Raw genomic sequence first — 20,018 nt, 5'->3', positions numbered from 1 at the left:
TTCCTAATCTAATACCCTCAGCATCACCCGATTTAATTCGACTACAATCCATTATCCTCCTTTTGCTATTGTTGATGTTCATCTTATATCCTCCTTTCAAGACACTGTCCATTCCGTTCAGCTGCTTTTCCTGGTCCTTTGCTGTCTCTGACAGAATTACAATGTTATCGGCAAACCTCAAAGTTTTTATTTCTTCTCCATGGATTTTAATTCCTACTCCGAATTTTTCTTTTGTTTCCTTTAGTGCTTGCTCAATATACAGATTGAATAACATTGGTGATAGGCTACAACTCTGTCTCACTCCCTTCCCAACCACTGCTTCCCTTTCATGCCCCTCGACTCTTATGACTGCCATCTGGTTTCTGTACAAATTGTAAAGAGCATTGTATTTGACCCCAGTTACCTTCAGAATATGAAAGGAAGTATTCCAGTCAACATTGTCAAAAGCTTTCTCTAAATCTACAAATGCTAGAAACGTAAGTTTGCCTTTCCTTAATGTATTTTCTAAGATAAGTCGTAGGGTTAGTATTGCCTCACGTGTTCCAACATTTCTACGGAATCCAAACTGATCTTCCCCGAGGTCGGCTTCTACCAGTTTTTTCCATTCGTCTGTAACGAATTCGTGTCAGCATTTTGCAGCCGTGGCTTATTAAACTATTTTGAGGTAGATGGGTATAAGACTCTATATTTGGGGATCTTGCAAGCCTGCATTGGCAACAACGTTTCAGCAGCATCTTTAGAATCAAAGAAGTCGGCTGCCATGCATTGAAATTACACGGAAAGTGTTTATAACTTTAACTGATTCAATAGCCTTGTGTAAACCTTGCTCAAACAAAGCCTTTCTTACCTTTCCTCTTTTCTCTATCACTGCAAAATCTCTGTCGCAGCTCAAAAAGCTGTGCCCAATCACCGAAAACTTTTATTGTCTCTTCAAACCATCCCAAGCTAAATGGTAGAGATCCTGAAGCATGGCACTTGGAACTCTACTGGTAATCACTGCTTAGCACAAAGTCCATGTGCCCTCTAGTAATGAATATTTCACACATTTTCTCCCATGATTTGAAGCTTAGAACATGGACTTGGAGCATAATACAGAGAAAACAATGGTCTCAAAACACGTTTTATAAAAAAAATGGCACTTGGGAAGTTTTTCGTTCCACTCTTCAAATGTGCTAGGTGTAGTTGGCATTTCTGTTAATATAGTGAACAGCTTCAAGTGGATTACTAATAAGAGAAGCGATAAGCCTGTAGGAGCCGTAGAGATTTAACCAGTTCAGTTTGCTATGCCCTCGGGGGAGCCTGTAACCCCTAGATGGAGAGTCCACGCGTGGTGGATAGGGGAATGCCTCCCAGATATGGGTGGTAGGTGGGAAATCAAATACTTCTGGCGGACCAACAGGCTCAGTTGCGTCTGATCCACAGTGGGCGGCTGCTAATAGTATCTGTCTGCATGTTAGGAGCGGCTACCATTTTGAGGGAAGGCAACGGGATACCACCCCGACATAATTCCTAGAGAACCACATGGATGGATGCATTCATTTCTCAATGTTCCGGAGTTTTAAATAGTTCCCCAGTTGGATCTCCAGGGGGAACAGTTCTAAATGGACCCACGTTAAAGATGAACACAAGGAAGAAAATTAATACTGGGACATGGAATGTTCGAAGTATATATGAAGCACAAAATTAGCAAATGTTATTCAAGAAATGACACGACTCAGTATTGATGTACTTCGTATAGCAGAAACTTGGTGGCCTGACAGTGGAATGTGTTCTACAGCTGGATGTACACTGTTTTATTCTGGGAATCTGGACCGAAACCATAGAAGAGTAGTGTGCGTTATTGTCTCAGAGCGCTATTCCAAGAGCGTTACGGATTTTTTGCCACTTTCCGATTGGGTTGCCTTGTTAAAACTCAGTGCCAAACCAGTTAACCTCAACATTATTCAAGTATATGCATCAACTGCAGATGCAGATGAACAAGAAGAGGACGCTTTCTATGTCCAAGTCAAAGAAGTCTTTGCTCTTACGAAATTAATATAATAATGGGAGATTTATATGCCAAGCTGGGAAATGAGGACCTCGTAGGTCCTTTTGGTTTAGGAACACGAACGAGAGAGGTGATCGTCTGCTACAATTCTGCAAAGAAGAAAACATGAATGTCACTAATACATCGTTCAGATTACCACAACGACGACGTTATACATGGAAATCTCCAGCTGACAACAAAGACAACATAGTCCGTAACCATATTGGCTATAGTTTAATTAATAAGCGTTTTGGAACTTCAGTTACAAGAGCATCCACTTATCCTAGAGCAGATGTTCCATCTGACCATATGCTACTAGTAGTTTCTCTAAAACCAAAACCTGTAAAACACAAAAAAACCAACTCAACAAAGGAAGATTGCTTACGAAAAACTAAAACAGTCTGAACTAAGAAGTGAAGTTAGCAAGGACTTCATCAATATAATAGTGACAATGAAACCTCTGATTGGCCAAGAAAACAGTACCAGAGTATGGGAAGAGCTGAAAAATATTATGCTAACCACTGCTCGTGAAAAAATAGGCTATAAAACAAGAGATCTAAAATAGAAATAGAAATGGATGACTGATGAAATTCTTTCATTGATGGATGAACGGTGAAGATATAAAGCCCAGTTAGATCAAACTAAGTACAATAAACACATACAATCAAAGATTAGAGCAGCGAATGGCTACAACATGAATATGAAGAAATTGACAGCTTGCAAGCTTCACATGACGATTTTAACTTACATAAAAAGTTAAAAGAAACTGCTAGGATATATAGAAGCAAAATCATCTCCTTATTAACCAACAAAAATAATAAAATAGTTCTAGATACCACTGAGAAGGAAGAGATATGAGAAGACTACACTGAGAGGTGGCATGAGCCCCCTCTCATATTTCTATCTTACGATTCTCCTCTCTAATTGCATGCGGTGGAAAGTTGCTATTCCTTCACACACAGACTTCCCACGCAGCGTCTCTCGTCACCCGGGTGGTCCGGTGACAGGCGGGCTCTGCTGACTTAGAAAGGGTAAGCCGACGGGTGTGAGAGAGTCGAGTGAGTGCTTTCCAGACGCCGACATTGTCAAGAGGCACGCCCGCAAGGGCCTGAAGTAGCGGCTGGGCTAGAGGTTCCGTTACTTCGCAGAAACTTAGCGAAAACACTTTCTGGCGAGCTACCAGCGAGGTGTGGGAATGACTTGTGTACCCAGGCAGTTGTGGCGGGCAAATTCCCGCGCTTTCTGCAAAATCGTAACTGTGATTGGCTTGCTCAGGGCATAGCTCCGTGACGTAGCAAAATCGGCGCAGAAATTGGCGCCAAGTATCTCCATTGGTGGAATGGTAGTGTTCCGCAATGGAGTGGAATTTTCCGCCGGTTTTCGAGTTGCTGATTGGAACGTTTAACCACAGCCACTGTCGTGGGGGCGGGAATGTTCTGTGTTCGGTTTTGTACGGGTGCTCTTGTGGGTAGTCGGCTCTGGCCTTTCGGTCGAGGACGTCGAAGCAACCAGCCATCGCCTCCGGTACGCCAGATCGTGTTCTGGCAGTTAAGAAGACAGTTTGGTAAGGTATGTCTGCAGCACCGGCAGACAGGGATTTTCCTAGATGATAATCAGAGCTCAGCAGAGCGCGCCTGTTCATCTTTTTCTAACTTTGTTCTGTCTTGGGTAGCAGCAATTAATGTTGGGTTGGCTATGTGTTTTCTCTAACATTTGAGTTGCAAGGAATTGGCTGCACATACCACTTTGTCATAATCCTCACAATCTAGTTTAGGGACAACTTCACATTCACAGAGTTTGTTTGAGTATCCAATTTGAGCCAATTTGATGTATTTTAAATGTTTCATGTGTTATTGTTTATTATTTTGTGTTTAGTCTTAATAAATCATAGTGTTATTTTGGACAGAACTTTCATTCTGTTAATCGGTAGAACAACCCTATCATTCGTCACTATGTTAATTAAACCTTCATTTATTTAACTTATTTATCAAATTAAATTATTGCAGGTGCCAAACTCTCTTCTACTCCACTGGCAGGGTTGATTAGAGTCAGTTCGCGTATTGTTTTTAATCCTTGTGCAACAGCAAAAGTTGGAGTTAGAATAGGGGGGCTTAGAGCATCATTTACATATGTAGACACTAGAAGAATTTAGTGTTAAATACACTGCTAGCCCCAGCACCTCGCATAAAATGGCGACCCTGCCAGGATCTTTCCTGTTAATCACTGATTAACAAACAGTATTCTTAGCAGGAACATTCAATTTTTTTTCTCTACTATTTTTATTCTTAGTACCCAAGTTCTTTTTCTTATAGTTCCGCAATTAGTTTTTATTTGTGGCGCATGATTACAGTTTTTGTTTTAAGTGTATATATATTTTTGTTTGTTCATTGCTTTTTTGTGTTTCGTTTATGTGGTGTCCGTACCACATCACACGTTGTCGGGTTTGTGTGCGGTTTCTGTACCACAACAAATCGTGCATGTAATTATAGCGTTGGAACGACGTTTTTCAAATTTTATGTTTGTGTGTAAAAATATTGGGAGTAGATTACTTTCATTGTGCATTTTTAGATAAATTTGTTTTTCATGAATGATCACGAGAAGGAAGGCACAACTATTATCGAGCGTAGCTAAAACGAAAGAGGATAGCATAATGGATAAGGGGCAGTTTACTGACGGGGATAGGTTCGGAGATGAGATGGGCACATTTTTAGCAGGTCAGGACGACAGACTCATTGATGAGGAGGGTGATTTGGATGCGATGATAGAGCAGCGTCGCGGCCGTGATTATGATAGTGAGGTAGAGGATGAAACAGAGACAGGCACATAGGTCGAGACGGTAGCAGAAATTTATAATCAAACGAACGAGAGCAGACAGGGGCCAGCTCGGCCACGTCAAAGCTCTGGCGCCCAGGTGTCCAGAGTTACATCGCCCATGTTTGAAGAGGATCAAAAAGATGACTTAAACCCAATACTGAGCTTCCTACAATCAATGCAAGAAGAAGCTGACGAACAGCGTAAGAAGGACACTGAGGCAATAATTTCGCATATAGGGGAAATTCGTGGGGAATTATTAACAATAAAGAAAGAATGTGGAGAAGCAAAACAAATGTCAATGGTAGCACAAAAAGTAGCAGGCCTAGCCAAAACTGCAGCAACAGGGGCAATGAAAATCGCAAGAGTAACTCCTCAACTCGCAGGGCGCTTGCGACGTGCGACTCAAGCCCACTCAAAATCCCTAGCAGTCTTAAAGAGTCAAGGTAATATTGTGGTTACGAACATCACGAAACGAATGAAAGAAGTAGAGAGTCGGATAGCAAAACTAGAGCGAAACGGGCACACGAGCACTGTGCGTTCGGATACCAATGATGGAGTACACAGAATTGTGTCTCCGAGGAAAAGCCCGCTGTGCTCTAGCCCAGTGACAGAGTGCGGAACTAACAATGCACACGCAGAAGCAGAGAGTAATAGCTCCAATAATTGCAGCCCACTTAGAAGAGTGAGTGCTGAATGCCACGTCCACTGTAATACAGAGGTAGCAAATCACAGTTATCAGCAAGATAGATCAGGACACTCAGCAGACGTGCAAGTACCGGAAACGAGTGACAACAGAAGTGCGAGGATCAGACAGGATTTTGATCACAATCACTTCCTGTCGATACTAAAATTCCAGAAGTTCAAAGATAATGGAGGGTCGATGCATCCAAAGAGCTGGGTGATGCAGTTTACAAATTCATTACCGTCATCATGGCCAACCCAGGCAAAATTAGAATTCATGTGTGGACACATCGAAGGCCAAGCCGCGGAAAAGATGCGGGGTGTGCCAGCGAAGTGTCGGACTTATCAGGAATTTGTTGGTGCATTCCTGCGGACCTACTGGTCAAAGGAAACGCAGGACAGGATTAAGGAGGAAATAATATTTTGTCCTGAACTGGAAGTGTTCGGGCATAGGAACGCAACCAAATTTTTTGATGATTTACTCAAGAAGAATCAGTTTTTAGATAGTCCATATAGCAACGGAGAAATCATTAAATTTTGCTTTTCCAAATTGCCTGTTAGGTATCAACAGACACTTGTCGGGAAGTGTGGATCTGACATAGAAGCATTCAAGAGTCTATTGCGCGAACTCGAAGTAGTCTTCGATAAACAAGACGCAAAGGACAGGAAGAAGGCGCAAAATAACAAATACCACGGGCCAGCAAGGGAAGACGACAACAGATCGCAAAATCGCACTCGTCAGTTAGGAAACCATCAAGGTTACGCTATTCAAGGTTATGGAAACCAGAGACACGGAAACCAGAACGTCAGGGAACAGGGTCAATCTAGACAAGGAATCTGGGACAGGAGAAATAACGAACGGCAAAGCGACCGTAATTGGAGAGAGCGAAATCAAGGACAACAGGAGAACCAGGAGATTGAAATTAGACCTGCAAATCCTAATGCACGTCAGAACAGGGGGAGCCTAACAAGGGATTGGCGCTAGTCCATAGGATTCCACCACATCTCTCACACAAAGAAGTTCGTGGAATAATAGTAGTTTAAGTGATGTACATAGTAGAATAGGCAAATATATGAACCTTTCTTCAGGGAACAAAAATTGTTGCATTTATAGATTAAGATTGTTAAATTATTAACACATTGTCTCAGATAAGAAGTTACTGCTGCTATCCTTTTTTGTTTCTGATCGCGACTTCCAATGTCGATGGAGTTGGAGACACTACCTTTCCATGAGCAATGTTTTAGTCCTTTCCTGTCTGGTGTCCATGTTGAGGGATAATGATGAGTGAGGAGTTGTCGCACAAACGGGCGCATACAAGAACGTGCTCTTAGAAGCGTTCTGAGAAGTCGTGATACGCTCCATAGCGGCCACAACCAGTTCGTGAGACGTTCATACCAATGCTTGCAGGCACGCGCCAGTGCACTGCAAGATTGTGGTATATTGCGTGATTTCGAGGATGAATATGGGCAGTATAGTTTTTACAGTGATGCGGCAGCATCGTTGTCTTGCAAGTCGGGGTGAACCTGTGAGCGTTTGACTCCAATAGTGCCCTATACGGTAGAAAGGCGGGCATAAAGCCTACCATGCCAATGTGCTGGTTGGGGATTTAGCGTGCTCCTCGTGACTGTCACAGATGAATAACCAAGGAATTATACTTGGAGATTCGTGACATACTCTGTAGCTGGCGTGTGTTGGGCGACGGAATCCTCAACAGGAACCAGTCCTGGCTTGGTCATATTACATTGCGTCTGGAAAGGTGTGCTTTGATCGCAAAAACCGCATCACATAGAGAAGGAAGTTGCAACTATAAATTTATTGTCGTGTATAGCCATGGCTAACCCAGTCTCTGGAGTTTCAGTGAGGCGTAGTGAGAACTCGGAGGCCATGTCGTACGGCGCGCACATCACTGTCGTCAATAGCGGCGAGCAGCGAGACATCTCAGCGGAACAGGAATTATGTAAGAGTGTTGTACAAGGTAAAATAATAATAATAATAATAATAATAACAATAATAATAGAGAGAGTACCATATACTAGGATAAATTAAACTTTAGGATTTTACAATAACTAGATCATTAATAGTGTGGCGGTTTTCTATCACTAGTGTTCAGCAGAGTGCGCCTGTTGAGATGCTATTTTTCAGGTCACCAAACCACAGACCCGAGATGGAGGGACGACTGGCGAGCAAAAGTAGCATAGTTGCATGTTCTTTATAGCACAGTAAAACTTAGACCTGCATAACAACATAATTTAATTAAAAGACATAGAATGTAGATCGTTGGCAAATGGTAGTTAATTCTTGAGCATGTCTACTGTCGATCTATATAATTAATAGTAATATTAGTGCAGGCCCGCACATTTAGCTGTTCATCCAGTGTAGCGTCACACATCATGTACAGTAGTGAGACCGGTCTCTATTTTGTTATAATGATAGCCATAGATTAATAGCTATAAAAGTAAAATAAGAGTGTCTGAAATGACAGACCATCAATGTGTCATTATGTAAATTTATTATAACATAGAAGGTCATGGGAGAAGTTAGGCATGAGATTTTTGTCAGAACTGTGCAGATGACGGGTATCGTGGCAATGCAGAGTGCAGCCAGCGCAAAAACAAGAGGTCTTCGGCTACCTGCCAGAAGGCGAGCGTCCGGTCCTGCAAACTGACAGTCACCGGGCCGTATACCTGAGGGATTAGGCGGGATCCTCGCCGGGCCACAAGCGAAAGTGACGCTGGCCGTTGACACTAACACGCGGCCCACACGCAACAGCCTGCTAGCTCTCCAGACGTGGCAGACGTTTGGAGGGATTCCCTGCGGCAGACCACTTTGTCGTGAGTACACGAAGAAGATCATATATCATGTCAGAACCTGCACCTCATGTGCCTCAGAACAGAAAGGGACGCTATATACTCACCTGTTTGGGTTTTTACAACTCACTAGCATTGGCCGATCTGCATACACAAAGCAGTATCGTGCCACACTAACAAATGTATGGTCTCATTTCTAACTTCTCCTCTCTATTAGAGAGCAGTTTTAGCAATCGTCGCTCCTAGTTCGATCCTGCATGGATGACCTCACACACTTGTGGAGTCACTCCATGTGCCATCATCCCTCGTTGAACTGCAATATTGGGAAACGTAAAGTACTGTCCAGCGAGAGAAGAGACCTAGACTAGTGATGTATCCCAACAAGTAGACCTCAGAGACAATTAATCGACGTGAGGAGAGCCTATCACTGTGTCTTCCTACCGTGCTGCCGTGATCATATGCGTAGGTCTTGGTGCAATCTCAACAGAGTACTGCAGATGCTCCAGCACACCCTATTGCTGTTGCAACAATGTAGCAACAACACCCGACGTTTAGCCCTATGTGATGTCAGTACTGTGGAATTTGTGAAGTGCTTCGAATATTTCTAACAATGTGATTTAGTGCCTCATTCTCAGCACAGTCGTGAACTTTGTGCAATGTGCACGCACAACTTGATGCCCCATGAACCTTGTTTTTTTACTTAAATTTCTTTCTCTAGTGTTGTTTTTGTAATGTATGTTCTACCTTGTATGTGTTTGTGTTCTACACTGCAATTCTTATTACAAATTACTGTATTGTTCTCCACACCATGTTTTTTTTGTATTTTGAATTTATTGTTGTGTGTATGCAAACAGTGTGCCTGAAGTCCCCATAAACTGAAGCAGATACCACCACTGTCATTGTGAATGGACCATCAGTTCAGGGAACATTTTGTAAAGGTTATTCTTGCTGCAGGGAGACAGAATGAATCGGAGGTTGTAATTAGATTCTGAAAGCTCACAAAGAGATTGTTAACTTAAATAGTATCATGTGTGAGTGAGTTCAGGTGAGTTTAATGATTAAAATTGTTGTAACATCTTGGGCATTTAATTGCGGTGCACTCCAACTCTGATTGTAAAGAATAAATTGCTCCATATTTGGCTCACATGCCCGGGCCATATTTAGACAGTGAATGTCTATGTGAATCGGTGTTTGGAAGGGGCTCCCTGGGTATGGATGTGTGATGTGAGTGTTAGTGTTCCATATTAAGAAGGTGAAGTTGGCTACATCATAAATAATCCTCCCACTATGAGCTGCATTTTTTCAGTTGCAGTGATTTTCTTTATAGAGTGCGGCATGTGCAGTCAGTTTGCAAGATTGTTCTTGGGCGATTGACTCACTACCTTGCTCCTAAGTGAGCCAACCGCTCACCAATTACAATCTAAAATGGCGTAGGGGCTATGAGAGGTGGCATGAGCCCCCTCTCATATTTCTATCTTACGATTCTCCTCTCTAATTGCATGCGGTGGAAAGTTGCTATTCCTTCACACGCGGACTTCCCACGCAGCGTCTCTCGTCACCTGGGTGCTCCGGTGACAGGCGGGCTCTGCTGACTTTGAAAGGGTAAGCCAACGGGTGTGAGAGAGTCGAATGAATGCTTTCCAGACGCCGACATTGTCAAGAGGCACGCCCGCAAGGGCCTGAAGTAGCGGCTGGGCTAGAGGTTCCGTTACTTCGCAGAAACTTAGCGAAAACACTTTCTGGCGGGCTACCAGCGAGGCGTGGGAATGACTTGTGTACCCAGGCAGTTGTGGCGGGCAAATTCCCGCGCTTTCTGCAAAATCGTAACTGTGATTGGCTTGCTCAGGGCATAGCTCCGTGACGTAGCAAAATCGGCACAGAAATTGGCGCCAAGTATCTCCATTGGTGGAATGGTAGTGTTCCGGCAATGGAGTGGAATTTTCCGCCGGTTTTCGAGTTGCTGATTGGAACGTTTAACCACGGCCACTGTCGTGGGGGCGGGAATGTTCTGTGTTCGGTTTTGTATGGGTGCTCTTGTGGGTAGTCGGCTCTGGCCTTTCGGTCGAGGACGTCGAAGCAACCAGCCATCGCCTCCGGTACGCCAGATCGTGTTCTGGCAGTTAAGAAGACAGTTTGGTAAGGTATGTCCGCAGCACCGGCAGACAGGGATTTTCCTAGATGATAATCAGAGCTCAGCAGAGTGCACCTGTTCGTCTTTTTCTAACTTTGTTCTGTCTTGGGTAGCAGCAATTAATGTTGGGTTGGCTATGTGTTTTCTCTAAGATTTGAGTTGCAAGGAATTGGCTGCACATACCACTTCGTCATAATCCTCACAATCTAGTTTAGGGACAACTTCACATTCACAGCGTTTGTTTGAGTATCCAATTTGAGCCAATTTGATGTACTGTAAATGTTTCATGTGTTTTTGTTTATTATTTTGTGTTTAGTCTTAATAAATCATAGTGTTATTTTGGACAGAACTTTCATTCTGTTAATCGGTAGAGCAACCCTATCATTCGTCACTATGTTAATTAAACCTTCATTTATTTAACTTATTTATCAAATTAAATTATTGCAGGTGCCAAACTCTCTTCTACTCCACTGGCAGGATTGATTAGAGTCAATTCGCATATTGTTTTTAATCCTTGTGCAACAGCAAAAGTCGGAGTTAGAATAGGGGGGGCTTAGAGCATCATTTACATATGTAGACACTAGAAGAATTTAGTGTTAAATACACTGCTAGCCCCGGCACCTCCCAACACTAAGAACCTCTTTTCAGATGATAGACCAAATGTTGAGATTTCTAGGAACAACAATTTAACAAGACCTCCAACTATGAAAGAAGAAATCGAGAAAGCTATGAAACACTCAAAAACAAATAAAGTCATAGGGTCTGATGAAATTCCAATCGAACTAATTAAACTCCTTGATGAAGAAGACATCAAAGTCTTACACAAACTGTTTAACAAAATTTATGACACAGGTCATTATCCTTCCGAAAGGCTATTATCAACTTTCATGCGAGAAGATGTGAAGATCACAGACTCAGTAGTCTTATGAATCATTCTCTGAAAATATTTCTGAGAGTCATCCATCAAAGGCTATAGGAAAAATGTGAGAAATTCATTAGGGAGACACAGTTTGGATTTAGGAAAGGTTTAGGTACATGAGAAGTAATGGCCGCACTGCAAGTTCTAGAACAAAACTGCTATGATCAGGGTAAAAATGTAGGCCTATGTTTCATTGACTACGAGAAAGCACTCGATTGAGTACATCATAAACTCATGGAAATTCTGAAAAGAATTGATATAGATGAGAAAAATATCCGCTGTATAGAGAATTTATATTGGAATCAGACAGCGCAGGTTAAATTTGATAATGAGGTCACCGATTTGGTCAATATATATAGAGGAGTCCAACAAGGATGCATACTGTCACCCCTGTTATTTAACTTATACTCTGAGAGTATTTTCCAGGAGGCACTTGATGATGAAAATGGCATAAAGGTTAACGGAGTGTATATCAACATCATTCGATATGCTGATGACACTGTACTGATAGCTGATAATTTAGATGTTCTTCAACAACTCGTCAACATAGTAGGAGATTAAAGCAGTACTCTAGGTCTGAATATTAACATCAAAAAGATTAATTTTATGATTGTCACACGAAAGTCCGACTTATTTAAAGATGCCAATCTACGTTTTCAAGGGTCTGTGATACAAAGAGTCAACAAGTTTAAATACCTCAGAACCTGGCTTTGTGAAGACTGTCGAACAGACTTGGAAATAAAACGTCGCATAAAGAACGCCTGAAACGCCTTCATAAAATTTAAGAATATTCTTACAAGCACAGCCCTAGACCTAAACCTTAGAGTCCAATGTTCTTACAAGCACAGCCCTAGACCTAAACCTTAGAGTCCAATATTCTTACAAGCACAGCCCTAGACCTAAACCTTAGAGTCCAATGTTCTTACAAGCACAGCCCTAGAGCTAAACCTTAGAGTCCGATTTGTAAAATGCTACATCTGGTCAGTGCTTCTATATGGTTCCGAAGGATGGACACCAAAATGACAACAACGAAGAAGTTAGAGGTCTTTGAAATGTGGATTTATTGCAGAATGCTTAAAATACCGTGGACTGCAAGAATAACCAACACAGAAGTACTGGAACGAATGAACGTGCAGCGAGAAATGTTGACAGTGCTTAAAAGAAGAAAGACTGCATACCTAGGACATGTAGTACGGAACACCAAATATATGCTTCTGCAGTTAATAATAGAAGGGAAGATTGAAGGAAAAAGAAGGTAAGGGCGAAGAAGAACATCCTGGTTGGACAATATGAGATGCGACAATAAAGTAATGAGACTGATGTGCAAAAAAAATGTTGCTTACCGTTATAGTCAAGTTTAGTGCTGTCTCCTTCAAAGTAGTTCCCTTCTGATTGCACTCACTTTTTCCAGCGTTTCTGCCACTGATGGTAACACTTCTGTAACTCATCTTCTGTAATATCCTCCAAGACCATCGTCACAGCTTTTTGGACGTCTTGTGTTGTTTGAAAATGGTGTCCCTTGACCGCCGTTTTGACTCTTGGAAATAGAAAAATGTCGCACGGAGCGATATCTGGTGAATAAGGTGGCTGTGGTAGTACTGAAATTTGTCTGGGGGTTAATAATTGCTGTACTGACGGAGCAGTATGGGATGTCGCATTATTGTGATGCAGAATCCCATTATCAGCAATGTTGGGACAGACACGAAGAACTCTTTTAGGAAGTCTTTCTAAAATTTCTTTGTAGTAATATTGGTTAACTGTTTGTCCATGAGGCACCCAGTCTTTATGATCAATTTCCTTGGAATCAAAGACGCACTCAAGCATGCATTTCACTTTTGACTTTGACATGTGAGCGTTTTTTGTTCTGGGTGATCCCTCTGAGCACCATTGCGAACTTTGGCGTTTTGTTTCTGGATTGTATTGAAAAAACCAACTCTCATCACCAGTGATAACACGGCTCAACAATTCTGGATTGATTTCCGTTTGCTCTAACAGATTGGCTGCATTTTATGCCAAGGAAAAACTTGAGCTCTTGACATAACCTCCTCTCCAAAAGCCTTCTGAAGCTGACAGTAAGTTGTCATCACGTTTTCACCCAATTTAACGCAAAAAGAAATGGCATACAGTTGTGCAATATTATGCGGTTCCATTTCTGTGACGAGAGACACAAACACTTGTTACCTTTTACAGCACAACTCACGGCTGAGCAGTTGCACCTATGCGCCGCTTGGACTAGAAGCAGCTTATAGACCAAGGTCAAAGATATTGTGCCTACGCAAGCCTGAAGGGTTGCCACATCTTGCAAAGAAAATCAGTCTCATTACTTTATTGTCGCATCTCGTATAAAGCAGTGGACAGGACTATGACGTGTAGACCAGCTATTACATCTGCGGTTCACAGAAGAAAGATTTAACATGTGGTCGCCAACATCCATTAATGGATATGCAGCAGAAGAAAAAGATTGTTACGGGAGAAGCGACCATGATCCCACAATTGTTAGGTTTGACAATGAGAATCAAGTAAATTGTGGCGTGCTTTTTGTCGCGTCTGTTATGATTCCATGTGTGGGTCACTGCATTTACATGCGACATAACCGAGTTTCGGAAACCGTTTTTCGCTGTCATGTTTACATGTTTAGGTCTGAAGCGGGTTTGCTAGCCCAGTTAAATACGGCGCCTGGAAAACAGCTATTACGTTTATGATTTAGTCAGGACACTCGGTATTTCCCTATAATTAGACGAGATATAAACAGCTTCAGTCTTATATTTCTTCTTATTCTCCACTGTACAAAAAGCCACTCCGTCCTTATTAGCCGAATTTTTTTAGAAACAAGACGAAACTTGATAGCCCAAGCACGTTTCACAACCCGTTGCGTTTACACGGGAGCGAAAATCGATTGCGGAATTGGAAAACAGGCAACCACAAGAGGATTTCCAGAAATGATTTTGAAGTGTTTGCATGACACCCAGAAGCGGTATTGGGGAATTTATTTATGAAATTCGGCTTTGGGAGCCCAATGTAAACAGGGTATATGACTGTTTGTGACGATTAAGGTGGCTGCCTCCAAACTATGCTTCAAATGGCTCTAAGCACTATGGGACTTAACATCTGAGGTCATCAGTCCCCTAGATGTAGAACTATTTAAACCTAACTAACCTAAGGACCTCATACACATCCATGCCCGAGGCAGGATTCGAACCTGCAACCGTAGCAGCCGCGTAGTTTCGGACTGAAGCGCCTAGAAACACTCGACCAAACTGTGCTACTACTCTGTTCATCATAAGAATAAACCTATGTAAATAAACACAAACGCGAAGATTGGCCAAAAGCCGTAGCATACGTACACAGGTGTTGCGCCCTTGGAAGTAGGTCTTACTTATGAATTGAACATATTATTATTAAGTTACGCTAAACGAAACTTTAAGATATTCAAATGTATTAGCAGCCACCAACGTTTTTCTTAATCACGCTTTAGTTACGTAGTTTGTATTCCAAAAATCGTGTTTAGTCACAGCCTCTGCACTGTTGTGCTCTGATTGTCGCGCTGTGAAATACGCAGTATGAAAATGGCTGAGGCTACTTTCTGTGCCGTAGTGAAACACGCGTGTGTAACACGGTTAAAAAGTGCCGAGAAATTGGTTGTTCTTAATGTTTGTCATAAATTTACAGAGATAATCGGCTATGAATTTTTCCGATGGAATGTATTAAATACAGTTTAGACGCTAGTGCATATTCGTGTATAGCGGAATGGGTAGCGTAGCAGTTTGATACACAAATCAGTAAATGCTTCGCTGATTCGTCTCGCCCGAGTCAGTTTTTTTGTCGTTCAATTTAAATTACCTACATCTCGTACTTGTAACTTTCATCATCGTTTTTTATGAATAATGCACGTCTTCTTGTTTATAATCACATATTGTTGTTGTGTTCTTCAGTCCAGAGACTGGTTTGATGCATCTCTCCATGCTACTCTATCCTGTGCAATCTTCTTCATCTCCAAATACATACTGCAACCTACATACCTCCATATCTGCTTAGTGTATTCTTCTCTTGGTCTCCCTCTACGATTTTTACCCTCCATGCTGCCCTCCAATACTAAATTGGTTATCAACGTAGCAGATGACAGTTCCAGTACTGAATAGTATTTCTCGGATTCAGATAAGGAAGGAGCTAAGAGGTTACCAGACCACTGACTGTAATTAATAGCTTCAGTGGCTTCAGTATTCAACAGTGCGGTGAAATCCCTGCTGTATGCTTTTGCGTCACACATAGCTCGATCAGAAAAATTGCCTTGTGTTTGTAAACAGAATACTATGTCAGGTGAGAACGCGAGTATTTTATACTTTCCGTCTGGTCACCTAAGAAGCACGCGGTAGTGCTGGAGTTTTGCCAAATATTATTTACATATGAAGGTGGTATCTGTTCTTTCAGACATGTCCGAAAGAACAGATACCATCCGTGACCATGCAGCTCGTTAAATGAAATTACAATGAAATGAATACCCCTAGCTACATACAGGAGTTGATATAAGTCAATGGGGACAGCTGAAAATGTGTACCCCGACCGGGACTCGAACCCAGGATCTCCTGCTTACATGGCAGACGCACTATCCATCTGAGCCACCGAAGAGACAGAGTATAGTGCTACTGCAGGGACTTATCTCTGGCACGCCTATATATATATATATGAAGATGGTATCTGTTCTCTCTTTAACTATATATAGTTAAGGCTCACCGGCCATTTGACCATCTTCTTCTCTGCGGATATACAAACAGTGCCCGAACACTTACGGGAATCGTAAAAAGCCACTAGTGATGAGTATAATGGGCACAGTAGCTAGTGTTCGGTCAGAGGGCTGCGTGCTCTCTGTAATGAAAAACTGAGTCAAAGAATCTTGAACGGATGTCTGGTGACGTCCGCCCAAACCAAACTCAACGAACTATGAGCTACATAGAAAAAAAAAAAAAAAAAAAAAAAAAAAAACAGATGAATGGAGCCTCTGCCATGTAAGTAGGAGATCCCGGGTTCGAGTCCCAATCGGGGCACACATTTCCAACTGTCCCCGTTGACGTATATCAACGCCTGTATGCAGCCAGGGGTAATCATTTCATTGTAATTTCAAATATTATTTCATTCTTTGTTTCTTTGCCCGTCTCTTTTTCCGTCTGAACTGCAACGCTCACGTCAGTGCAGGCTAGTTGGACCTCTGGCTGGTCAGTGCAGTCCAAGTTAAACGCGCCGGCAAAGCTGTCCAAATGGTTCAAATGGCTGAGCACTATGGGACTTAATATCTGAGGTCATCAGTCCCCTAGAACTTATAACTACTTAAACCTAACTAACCTAAGGACACCACACACATCCGTGCCCGAGGCAGGATTCGAACCTGCGTCCGTAGCGGTCGCGCGGTTCCAGACTATAGCGCCTAGAACCACTCGGCCACACCGGCCGGCAGTAAAGCTGTTGTCCCGCACATTATCGCTCGATCTATGTGCCTGTAACACAGTATAAAACGTACCCTTATGATCGTACTTGACTGTACTGGTCACAACTCGGCTTCCGCTCCACGTGAAACGAAATCCCATGAGATTCGAGCAAACGCGGAAGAATACACTGCGTAATGTTTTCATTCGGGTTTGTTCTTATGACGAACGGAGTATAGTGGTGGCGGAAGTGAGCTGACCTTGAGGAAGCGCAGGTTGCTGAGGCGCAGCCGCGGGTCAGTGACTGGGGAGACGCAGGAGCGCGCCTCGTGGCCCAGCACGCCGTAAGCCTGCAGCAGGTCCGCCAGCAGCACGCCGTCGGCCACCTGGCGCGCGAACAGCGCCGGCTCCTTGTCCACAGCCACGCCCAGCCGCCGCCACACCCACCGCTGCAGAATCTCGCCCATCGCCGCTCCTGCCACCGACACCAGAGGACTCTATCGGCCCCTCCCGGAACGCTACTCAAACACAGGCATCTTCACAATACTGGTCTAGTTCTTTACCCGCGTCAGAAGGGGTGATATCTTCACATTTGGCGTTACCCGAGACAAGTCCAATAGAACTCTTAGCAACAAATAATCCTGAGGTAATAACGAGTATCATAACGGATCGGAGATCAGTGAACATAGGGTTGTCGCAGGGATACTGAATATTGTAACCCCCAAATCCTCCAAAAATAAACGAAAAATATAGAGGTAGGGGTGTAAATGTGGAAACCCAGTTTGTTTTTGTTGTATAAAAGAAATGTTTACTTCTCTTTCAGCTTCAAAATTTAGCCACAGCTAATTCATAACGTTTTAGCAGTGAATGTAATATTATGACACACAAAAACTCAATATGTTAAAGATTAAAAAACATTTTCTGCTTGCATAACAACTCATTAATTTTTCAAGAAGTGCGGGTAATGTGGAAACTCCTTAAAATTGTGGGGAACTGACTACTTCAAACGAAAACTATTAAAAATGTTAGAAACTATTTTATTTTATATTAAATTTAAATCACACAAAAATATTCTTAATCGCAACTGTAATAGAAAAATGCTTCGTAAGGGAAGTTCACTTGCAAAAATCGCATATGTAAATATCTCCTTCATTTCCGGCACACAAAGAGTGACTCCACTCCTCACACACTTTACACTTCAGCCACAATTCCCCCCGAACGTCTTTGGAAAATGCGCTTCCACAAAAAGTACAAATGGCATCTTCTTCAGTAGGTTTTTCTTCCCGAACTGGGAGATCCAAATCTGACTCGCCTGAAGAGACAGTTGGTGCATTGGGCTCTTCACCTGAATCCTCAGATAAGCCTTTTTTTGCATGGTTTTCTAGGAGGAGCTTCAAGTTTTTTCTTGCTTTTGGCAGGTGCCTTAGGAAGCTTTTGTTTACCCTTCAATAAGCAGTCTTCAAGGAGTGTTTTATAAGGCGAAGATGTCAAAACAGCTGGCTTACGACCTCTTCTTTAGACGAGGGATCGGCATGATATCTTGTGGAGACACACATGTTTTTGATGAGGTATTTGACAACGATGTTGACCTTCTGCTTTCTCTTTGGCCATCTTCACTTGGGCTATCAGTTGTCACAAGTCTGAATGCGCTCTGAGTGTCTTCTTGTATGAGGTCATTACTTCCACCTGGAGACGCTGGATTCTCATAAGTTCCTCTCAGACTTCTGGCCTCATCTAAAGCCGACGTGGCAGCTATAAAGTCGATTTCTGCAAAAACAGTCCCGTCACATGGGAAAATTCCAGTCTCCAAAAATCCTTTTGCAGCAGTAGAGCCACTCTGGGGGCACTTCAGGTAGGCTTTCCCAAACAACTCAGATATGTCATATGGCCCTAAGGGCCGGCTGCTGTGTCGCAACCATTGGCGAACATACTCAGCGTTAGGTTTTTAGATGACCATAAAGGTCTTATCAAGTGGCTGAATTTTATGATGGATGCTCAAGATTGTAACATGGTTCTCCCTTTCCATGTTCTACAACTTGAACGTTTCTGGCATGACTGTTATGCCCATCAAGAATTAACAACACAGGAGATTCTTTTGAGTACCTTAGAAATGAAGTGGTCACACCACTCGGAGAAGAGCTCAGTTTGAATCCAGCCTGAAGGATGGCATTTACCAATTGCTCCAGGTGGTGCTCCTTTCAGTAGAGTATCAGTCCAGTTCTTCCTGGGGAAGATCATTATTGGTGGTATGAAAATACCGCCAGCACTCATACAGCATATGACAGTCACCAGGGATCCTCGCTCTGCTGATGTGAGAGCACCTACTTGACGTTTACCTTTCAGTCAAATTACATGTGGTATTCTGCTCTGGACAACAGAGAGCCCAGTCTCGTCCACATTGTGCACACGATCAGCACTATAGGAGTGTTTACCGTACTCAATTTCAAAAATGTCAAAAACTTGTCTACAGCTTCTTAGTTGAACCCGTTTGCTCTCGAGAATGAGATCCCCATACGTTTGTGGGTTGTGAGTTTATTTCTGTGTCGTCTAAGAAAAAGGTCAAACCAAGCTCTACCTGCAGCATTTGAAGTAAAAGTATGATTAATATTATTTCTTTCCGCCAGCTGATATGTCATTCTCTTGACATCTAATGTGGTAAGGCCATAGAAGCGATTATCCATTTCAATGAGATACTGTACCAACTGTTTCTGAATAGCATCAGTTAGTACAGGCCTTCGTCAAAGTCTCAAAGGACCACATTCTTCACGAGACATATCACTATGCACAAACCTTTGAAGTGTCGTCTGAGGTACACTGAAAGTTTTTACTGCTCTTCTTAACCCCATCTGCTTTTCCCTTAAGGCTATTATAGCCTTAATCATGTTTTCTGCATCCCATTTCTTCACAATAGCTCTTGGATTCCGATCAGTTAGCTTTCGTGGTATCTAGAAACATATGCAAAGCGTATTAGAAGTAATGTACTTGATGTCGATATTGTGGAAACATTTCCACAATGCCAGCGTATGTATGCTTCCACATTACCTACACAATGGCCATTTTACATTTCGGTAAGTTACATTAAGCAACTATCCATTTAAGGTTGACGAAGTACTGCTAACACCTTCTATGCCCCTTCCTTTATAAGCTAGCAGACGTAAAGAAAGATAACTACAAAGTATGTAGATAAATATAATACCACAACTTACCTCGAAAAAGGTTTAG

General features: G+C 42.5%; 1 protein-coding gene across 1 annotated transcript in view; it reads right to left on the bottom strand.

Annotated features, from left to right (window-relative positions):
* Positions 1-17,263, bottom strand: part of LOC126155819 (sperm flagellar protein 2-like) — a 147,138-nt gene extending 129,875 nt beyond the window's left edge. Inside the window, exon 1 of the mRNA XM_049916254.1 lies at positions 17,057-17,263. Coding sequence (XP_049772211.1) covers positions 17,057-17,263 — 207 coding nt within the window. The remainder of the gene's footprint in view (positions 1-17,056) is intronic.
* Positions 17,264-20,018: the final 2,755 nt, after the last annotated feature.

The sequence above is a fragment of the Schistocerca cancellata genome, chromosome 2, assembly GCF_023864275.1.
Source record: "Schistocerca cancellata isolate TAMUIC-IGC-003103 chromosome 2, iqSchCanc2.1, whole genome shotgun sequence".
Classification (NCBI taxonomy): domain Eukaryota; kingdom Metazoa; phylum Arthropoda; class Insecta; order Orthoptera; family Acrididae; genus Schistocerca; species Schistocerca cancellata.
This window is presented reverse-complemented; position numbering and strand designations above follow the sequence as displayed.